This window comes from Chelonoidis abingdonii, chromosome 11, assembly GCF_003597395.2.
Source record: "Chelonoidis abingdonii isolate Lonesome George chromosome 11, CheloAbing_2.0, whole genome shotgun sequence".
In the NCBI taxonomy this organism is placed as follows: domain Eukaryota; kingdom Metazoa; phylum Chordata; order Testudines; family Testudinidae; genus Chelonoidis; species Chelonoidis abingdonii.
The window spans coordinates 1,766,091-1,774,829 of record NC_133779.1 but is presented as its reverse complement, the minus strand read 5'-3'; the positions used below and the strand labels follow the sequence as shown (position 1 = coordinate 1,774,829).

The following is an 8,739-nucleotide window of genomic DNA, read 5'->3' as shown; positions in this document are numbered from 1 at the left end:
CCACCCGCGCTTGCACTGCATGGGGTGGCAGAAACCCGATCAGGGCAGGAGGCAGAGTCCGGGAGATGGGAGGGGGAATCTCCCTTGGCCCTTGAGCAAACTTAGTTCTAGCCGAGAGGTTTAAGAGAAAAAAATCACATTGGTTGGCTCTAGTGATGCAGCTGGAGGTGGGAGAGGAGGAAGCTGGGCAGTGGCTGGGGAAGAGGGCAGGAGGGAGTGAAAGGATCCGGGGAGCAAGGGGCAGGGAAGGGGGGAAAGGAGATGGGGGGAAAGGGAAGAGGTGGACGGGAGCTTGCGAGTGAATGGAAGGGGGGAAAGGAGGCAGGGTGGGGATGGAGGAACGGAGAAGGCTGAGCCAGAGGAGGCAGAGGGGGATGGAGGAACGGAGGAGGTGGAATGGGGATGGAGGAATGGAGGAGGCTGGGCTGGAGGAGGCAGAGGGGGATGGAGGAACAGAGGAGGTGGAGAAAGATGGAGGAACGGAGAAGGCGGAATGGGGATGGAGGAACGGAGGAGGCAGAGGGGGATGGAGGAAAGGAGGAGGTGGAGGGGGATGGAGGAACAGAGGAGGCGGAGAGGGATGGAGGAACGGAGAAGGCTGGCCCGGAGGAGGCAGAGGGGGATGGAGGAACAGAGGAGGCGGAATGGGGATGGAGGAACGGAGGAGGCGAGGCAGAGGGATGGAGCAAAGGGGGGGATGGAGGAACGGAGGAGGCGGAGGGGGGATGAGGAACGGAGAGGGCTGAGCCGGAGGAGGCAGAGGGGGATGGAGGAACAGAGGAGGGCGGAAGAAAGATGGAGGAACGGAGAAGGTGGAATGGGGATAGAGGAACGGAGAAGGCGGAATGGGGATAGAGGAAAGGAGGAGGCAGAGGGATGGAGGAAAGGAGGAGGTGGAGGGGATGGAGGAACGGAGGAGGCGTAGAGGGATGAAACGGAGAAGGCTGGCCCGGAGGAGGCAGAGGGGGATGGAGGAACAGAGGAGGCGGAATGGGGATGGAGGAACGGAGGAGGCAGAGGGGGATGGAGGAAAGGGGGGGATGGAGGAACGGAGGAGGCGGAGGGGGATGGAGGAACGGAGAGGGCTGGGCTGGAGGAGGCAGAGGGGGATGGAGGAACGGAGGAGGTGGAGAGGGATGGAGGAACAGAGAAGGCTGGGCCGGAGGAGGCAGAGGGGGATGGAGGAATGGAGGAGGCTGGGCCGGCGGAGGCGGAAGGCCGACCCGCGCCGGGAGCTGGCCGTGTGGCCGGGCACTAGGGCCGGAAGAGGACGTCGTAGCGAAGCAGGTAGCCATCGCTGAACATGTAGAGCTTGTGGTCAGTGGGGTTGTAGCTCAGCGACCGCACGACGTCCGTCACCTTGTCCAGCGGCAGGCTGAGGCGGCTCTCCTGGCCGGTGTGGGTGTCGTAGGCGTAGAAGATCTCCTCGCGGCGGGTGCTGACCGCCCGGGTGGCATACAGCACCCCGCACACCATGAAGGCGTTGGTGGCCGCTGGCTTGTACTGGGAGGTCTGCCAGGTCTTCTCCGGGGCCAGCGAGCCGGGGCCGAGGCGGCCGATAACAATGTCGCCCTCGCTGCGCTCGGTGGCGTAGAGCACCCACAGCCCGCTCTCATCGGCGGCCAGGTCGAGGCCTTGCCAGCTGGTGCCCGCGTAGGAGAAGCGGTTGTTGAAGGTGGCGTTGGGCACCGCCTTGCGGTCGACAGCCCCACTCTCCAGGTCCAGGCGGCAGAGGTCCCGCGCGTTGTAGCAGTTGTAGTAGAAGGAGCCATTGTAGAGCACCGGCCCGGCCCCCTGCCCGAAGCCCGTGATCAGCTGGTCCGTGGAGTTCCGGGCCAGCAGCAGGTCCTGGTAGGAGCCGTAGAGACGCACCGAGTCCAGCCGCCGGCCGTCCAGGTTCAGGGGGGCCACCCAGTAGCGCTCCTTCCGCCTGGCACGCAGGGCTGACTCCTTGCCCCAGGCCCCAGCCTTGTAGCTCGCGCCCCGCCAGTTCAGCTGCACCACCGTGGGCTTGCCGATGCGCCAGATCCCCTGGTGGTTGCACATGCCTGGGGGGATGGGGAGTCACAAGGGTGAGATGGCGGGGGGGGTCCAGTGGTGAGAGTGGGGTGGGGAACCAGGACTCCTGGGTTCTCTCCCCAGCTCTGGGAGGAGAGTGGAGTCTAGTGGTTAGAGGGAGTGAGGTCTGGGAGCCAGGACTCCTGGGTTCTCTCCCCGGCTCTGGGAGGGGAGTGGGGGCTGGTGGATCAGAGCGGGGGGGCTGGGAGCCAGGACTCCTGGGTTCTCTCCCCGGCTCTGGGAGGGGAGTGGGGTCTAGTGGTTGGAGCAGGGAGCTAGGACTTCTGGGTTCTCTGCCAGCTCTGACAGGAGGGGGATTCAGGCCAACCAGTGGGTGAAACGATTCAGAGGAAACCAGCCTCCCCTGCTGGCACCCGAGCCGTGTCTGAAAGCCCTGGATTTGCTGACACTATCCCTGCCTCCCTTCATCTCCGCCCTCCTCTTTCCGTCTGGCCCCCAGCCCCTCAGCATCTGAGCCCCTCACAGCCTTCCCCTGGGGGGGCAGCCAGGGCTGCTAGCCCCACTTCTCAGACGAGACCCTGAGGCACAGAGTGACGCGGTACCTTGTAGGTCACACAGGGGGGCTCTGGGGCAGCGCTGGGGCCCAAGCCAAGAGCCCTAACCATGGGGCTGTTCTTCCCCTCAAGGGGCCCTGGAACCACCAGCCCAGCGAGCACCCCTGGGAGGGACTCACCGATCGGCGGCTGCCGTCCCAGCAGGGGCTTGTCCTTCTGACACTCCGCCAAGCGCTGCCTGAGCGTGGTCAGCTCCTGCCTCATGGCCACCACGTGGTTCTTGTCATAGGACTCCAGGGCGCTCACGGTGACCGACATGTTCTGGAGCTGCAAGGAACAGAGCAAGCGTCAGCCCTTCCCCACGGGGCCTGGGCGCCCCTCTCCGGCGGAAGCAGGGCTCCAGGCACCCCCTCGCTGGATCCCCCTGGTGTCCAGCCTCCCACCCTGCCCGATGCCAAAGCAGGGCCTCTGCACCCTTAGCCATCCAGCTCCGTCGGACGCCCCCGCCCCAGAGCAGTTTTCCACCCAGCCAAATGTCACCAAAAATGTCCTGTCCCCGGCACTGTCGATTAGCCAATAATTTCAGGTCACGCTCCAGGACACGATCTAGATAGTCGCCCTCCAGCGTCTCGTGGCCACGTCCTCCCCCACCTCTGAAGCACAGGGAACAGAGAAACCCAGCCTGGAGACAAGGTGGGAAGGCATCTAGTGGGCCAAGCCCCCTGGCTGGAGTAAGGCCCAGCCTGTGGCTCAAATAACCACAAGAGCTGGGGGGGAAATTGGGTCCCAAACTTTTCTAGGGAAAAAAGGCAGATTTGGCAACATGCCAAAACGTTTCATGAATTTGCATCAGTTTTGCCAAATTGTTTCAGCTGGAAACCGCCCCAACCCCAAAACAATTCCAAGCCGCCCGGACTGGGTCGTGTTTGGGGGTTTCAACAGGCTTCTCTGTTTAGAACCAGCCTTCGCTCTAACTTACCCACGCCCCACAGCAAAGGATTAAAAAGGCCCCAAATCAAAATGAAAGGGTAACAAGCAAAACGTTTCATTCAGCCCCAAATAAATCCCCCCCACACACAACTTTTCGATGCACCAAACAGCACAAAACTCTTTGTTTTTGGTTCGACGCAAAACAATTGTTCTTCAGAGAACCAAAATATCCGTTATTTGCACAGCTCGGCCCTGGTGCTGTCCCTGGTGCTGTGCTGGCGGGCGTTCCCGCCCGGCCAGGTGTTCCCAGGACCGTCCCGGAGGTAGGTGTCCCGGGAAATCTGTCCGGGTGCTCAGCCCACGCTGGCTGCTGTGACGGGCGATGGGTGATCCCCGTTTTATGGCCCTCCCTCCGCTGGGGTCCCACGCATGTTTTAGTATGTCCCGCCTGAGGCTCGGAAATGAACTCGTCCAGTGAGACCACGGAAGATGGTGAAATAAAAACGTTTTTATTGCAGTTCGTTTCTTTAGCAGCGACTAAGGGGACAGTGGGACGGCGCCAGGGGACATGCAGGCAGTGGGGGGGGGCAGAGCATGCAGGGAAATACAAGGGAGCAGGGGCAGTTTCACTGGGAAGGACGCCTTGGGGCTGCGTTTATCCCTGGCGGAAGGGGGCCAGGCCCCGGCTGGGTGTAGCCCACGACAGGATCATCCAGCGCTGGGACTCCTGGGTGAGTTCGGGATTTCAGTGGCAGCTGGACCCCGGCAGTGGGGTCACGTTTCCCCGCTGCAGCCAGGCCCGGGGAACAACTTCGCGACTGCCTGGGAATTGCCAGAGCCTGCCAAGCCTTGGGGTGTGGCCAAAACTATGCCACGCCCACTGGGGGTGGGGCAAAGGGAGCAGCAAATGTCAATCACTGGCACCGATTAACCCTTCCTGGATTTCCAGGGCCGGATGCCACAGAACCAGACGGGGAGAGCGGGTGGCGTGAAGCTCCAGTTGACGAGATCGGCAGCAGATTCCCAGGGTGTCCGAGCCTGTGTGCGGGTGGCCGATGGCCTCCGGGGGGGCAAGGATCCCAGTCCCCGTGTCCCAGCCTCACCCTTCCGCCCCGGGACCCGGCTGGCTGGCGCTTACTGTGGCTTCCAGCAGGCGAAGGACCTCTTGTGAGACCTCCTGTCCCAGCGCCGGGGGGCCAGGATGACGTAGTCCTCCTTGGGCTCGCCCCGCCACTGGGGAGCATCCAGGAGCTCGCACGCCCGGGCTCGCTGGGTCCTGCGCAGGAGGTAGATGAGGGGGCAGTTCCAGCGCCGGTCGATGAGGGACTTGCCCTGGATGTTGACGAAGGGCAGGATGTAGTTGGTGGGGCGGCAGAAAGTCACAAAGAGCTGAAAGACCAAGATATGGGGTGGGAGTCAAGGGCGCCCGGGCTCCTGGCGAGGGGGCTGCAGGGTGCAGGGTTTGCCGGCGTCTGGCTGGAGACGTCTGCGGGGAGGGGGCAGAGCTGGGTCAAAGCAGTGCAGGCCCCACCGGGCCACGGAAGGGTCTGTTGGGGAGGCTGTCGAAAGGGCAGGAATCCTGCCGGGTCCCAGCAATGCCCTGCCATAGGGCCGCCACGCTCCGGCAAACGGCCCCTCCAATGCGTTTCTCGTTATCGTTAGCAGCAAGACTTTGTGTGGCCCGTCACTGGAGAAACAGGACTTCTCCTCCCAACAGCCACAGAGCAAACTCCGGCCTGGCCCGGTCCCAGCAGAGCTTTCCCACCGCGCACGAACACCAGACACTCGCCCCAAAGGGGACAGGTGCTTAGAAACGGGGTCGCCTGCAGAGGGGGCTCCCCAGCCGGCAAGGCAGGATCGTCAGCCAGGCTCTTTGAACGTGGACCTGACCCCGATGAGGAATGAATCAGGTACGCGGAGGTTAACCCTTTATTGTAACTTTGTCGGTCTGTGGCGGGGTGGGGGTGGGAATTACATTGCTAACCCTGGCGCTTGCGAGGAAAAGTTTGAAAATGTGACTTGAGCAGAACCAACGGAGCAACACTGCCCGGGTCTGCAGGGAGCCTGAGCCTGTCACTGGGTGGGGGGAGCTGCCCCGAGTGTGAGTGACGCAGCCTGGGTCTGCAGAGAGCCTGAGCCCATCGCTGGGTGGGGGGAGCTGTCCCGAGTGTGAGTGATGCAGCGATGCTGCCTGGGTCTGCAGGGAGCCTGAGCCCATCACTGGGTGGGGGGAGCTGCCCCGAGTGTGAGTGACGCTGCCTGGGTCTGCAGGGAGCCTGAGCCCATTGCTGGGTGGGGGGAGCTGCCCCAGGTGTGAGTGACACAGCGATGCTGCCTGGGTCTGCAGGGAGCCTGAGCCCATCACTGGGTGGGGGGAGCTGCCCCGAGTGTGAGTGACGCTGCCTGGGTCTGCAGGGAGCCTGAGCCCATTGCTGGGTGGGGGGAGCTGCCCCAGGTGTGAGTGACACAGCGATGCTGCCTGGGTCTGCAGGGAGCCTGAGCCCGTCGCTGGGAGACAGGAGCTGCCCTGAGCATGAGCGACATGGTGATGCTGCCTGGGTCTGCAGGGAGCCTGAGCCCATCACTGGGAGCAGATGTTGACCCGTGTGTGTGCAGGCGACAGCATGGCTCTGGTGGGGGCAGATGGGGGCCCCACACATGCAGGGACAGGCAGGGGCTGAGATCTCCCTGCTGCGGGCGGGACCGAAACCCTGCTGAAGCCCAGAGAAGCCCGGCCTGGCAGTGGGCCCTGTGCCAGCCCCCAGGAGGGTGGGGGTCAAGTTTGCGGGCACTTCACGGCCTGAGTCCCACCCTGACAGGGGCGGCTCTGGAGTGGGACCCTCTCCTGGGGCGGGGCTTACAGGGATTATCCCCTGGGGGCGTGGCTTGTGTCAGGAAAGGAAGCAATTGGCTGCAGAAGAGGAGTGAGAGAGTGACACGCAGCCTTCCCAGCTTGCAATTGGCTGGTTCTTCCTGCCACTCCATGGAGCGAGGAACCCCTCCGCCCCCCAACACGAGGGTCAGCCGGGGGTCTGAGCGCAGGTGGGAATCGGGGGTCGCCCCGAATGCCCCCACAGTCCGTCTTTCACCCCCGGGCCAGCCTGTGTCTGATCCACATGGGATCTGAGCCCAGCCCTGCCAGGGGGGCCCGGGCCCTTCCTGCCAGAGACGCTCACCTCCCGGTGCACCACCTCCACCGTGGTGTCGCTCCCGTTGAGGGAGGAGCGGAGGTGGCCCACGAAGGACTCCATCTCGCCGATCTCCTTCCGCAGCTCCTGGAAGTCCAGCTCCGTGGGGGTCAGGTCACCTGCCTCCAGCAGCTGCAGCCGGTGGCTGGCGTTCTGCAGCTTAGCCTCGTACCACGCTAGGCGCTGCCCGTATTCCTGGAGCTGCCGGGGGGAGGAAGTAAAGACCCGGGGAGAGGGTGTCAGACCTCATCTGGTGTAAATCCACATTACTCCTCTGGGCCAGAATGAGCCCTGACCACACTGCAGTCAAGGATGACTCCGGATTAACACTGGAGCAGCTGAGATCAGAACCAGCTCCGACCCCACTGCAGTCAGGGGTGACTCCGGATTAACACTGAGGCAGTTGAGATCAGAACCAGACCCCGACCCCACTGCAGTCAGGGGTGACTCTGGATTAACATTGGAGCAGCTGAGATCAGAACCCAGCTCCAACCCCACTGAAGTTGGGGGTGACTCTGGATTCACACCGGTGTTACTCCCTGTGGTGGGGCTGGACGTGGGATGAGCTCCTTGCCCGTCTCGGTCACACCCACCGGTTGGGCAGCAGAAATCCCTTCCCCTGAACATTTCACAGTCTGGGGAACCAAGAAACAAAGCCCAGATTCCCCTGGAGCGGGGACAGTCAGAGGCGAGATCCCCAGGGAGGGAGTTCGGTGGAAAGGTTCCCTTCTGTGCCTGGGTCAGTTTCACTAATGACATTGACGAGAACCGTCCAGTGGCCTCTCCCCAGCGCCGGAACAGGGGGCGCCCGGAGCTGGGGGGGCAGGGCTGAGACTGATGGGGCCGGGGGGATGTCTCACTCGGGTGGGCTGAGTCTGGGCCCCGGCGAGTCCCGGGACGTCGTCGTTAGTTGTTCCCTTGGCCTTGGCCTTGGCACTGAGACGCTGGGAGCCGAGAGCCCTGGGGAGGGGGGAGAGCGGGAGCAGGGGATGCTTGTTTGGCGAGTGATTCGCTAGTGGCAAGAAATGGGCTAAAATTGGCCCTTGGCGGCCAGGGCTGGGGGCGTCCCCCCCCAGACGGTGCTGAGAGCCAGGCCAGCAGAGGGCAGCTGTGCCACATGCAACCTAGGCCTTGCACCAGGGCTGAGTACCCCGAGAATGGCTGCCCCGGAGGCTGATTGGCTGCTCAAAGGCGGCTCTGTCGGCCCCCAGCCTGCAGCCCCCCCTTGCGTAGCCTGCCCTGACCAGGACCAGCCCTGGTGCTGATGCTGCCCTGGCCCAGGGGGGAAGGAATTTGCCTGAGGTCACACAGAGCCGGGGCCCCTGACCCCTCGGTTCTCCCCGTCTCCTCCCCAGCCTCACCTTCTCCATCTCCCGCTGCACACGGAGGGTCAGGTTGTGGGCTGACGACTCCAGCAGCTCGATCCGCCGCAGGGGGAAGGTGTCGTCGGGCAGGATGACGGTGCAGACGCAGTGACCGCTGGCGTCCATCACGCTGCTCAGATTCTGGACAGCCTGGAAGGGGGAGCGGGGAGCAGGCACAACCCGTTACCGAAGCGTCATGTCTCACGTCCCCTCCCCGAAGCACCACGGGTATGCAGCCACTTCTGGGGAGCAGCGTGTCAGAGGGTGCAGCAGCCAGGGCAAAGGGGCAAGTATGTGCAAAGGGGATTGGAGCGGGCAGAGGGGAAACCCAGGGGACATTTCATGAGCACGCAGCACAGACAGGCCTGGAATCGCCAGTCACCTCAGCAGGATTTCACCCATGTCCAAGGCGGGGAGGTGATTTCAACCTCCGGGCTGCCCTGGCCCTGGCAAAGCGGCACATGGGCCAAGATACTCACGGAGGCAGCCATCCAGTGCAGGAGCGGACAGCCCGCCAGGAACAGGGCTAGCACGATGGTGGCCATGGCCCGTCCGTGTCAGCCCCCGGCACCTCCAGGTGCTTTATATCGGCAGCGGAAGGTGCCGCAGGCCCACGCGTGATGGAGGGACGGGCTGATAATAGCCACTCACTAGCCGGGTGACCTGACACTGATCCCTAAATTG

At 63.5% G+C, this 8,739-nt stretch overlaps 1 protein-coding gene across 1 annotated transcript; it reads right to left on the bottom strand.

Moving 5' to 3' along the window:
- Positions 1–1,254: 1,254 nt before the first annotated feature.
- On the bottom strand, positions 1,255–8,285 carry LOC116833883 (olfactomedin-4-like). The gene is made up of 4 exons (XM_032795661.2): positions 8,053–8,285; positions 6,680–6,892; positions 2,753–2,900; positions 1,255–2,048 (listed from the first exon to the last, which is right to left on the bottom strand). The coding sequence occupies exons 1-4, from the start codon at positions 8,179–8,181 to the stop codon at positions 1,255–1,257; spliced, it is 1,284 nt and encodes a 427-aa protein (XP_032651552.1). The 5' UTR covers positions 8,182–8,285.
- Between the last annotated feature and the right edge of the window lie 454 nt (positions 8,286–8,739).

Bases quoted from the DNA above. Each gene is read 5' to 3' on its own strand.
- LOC116833883 (XM_032795661.2), bottom strand. From the start codon at position 8,181: ATGGACGCCAGCGGTCACTGCGTCTGCACCGTCATCCTGCCCGACGAC. The intron at 6,893-8,052 runs GTGAGGCTGGGG...TCCCCCCGGCAG, and splicing joins TGCAGCGGGAGATGGAGAAG to CTCCAGGAATACGGGCAGCG. The intron at 2,901-6,679 runs GTGAGCGTCTCT...TGTTCCTTGCAG, and splicing joins TGGAGGTGGTGCACCGGGAG to CTCCAGAACATGTCGGTCAC.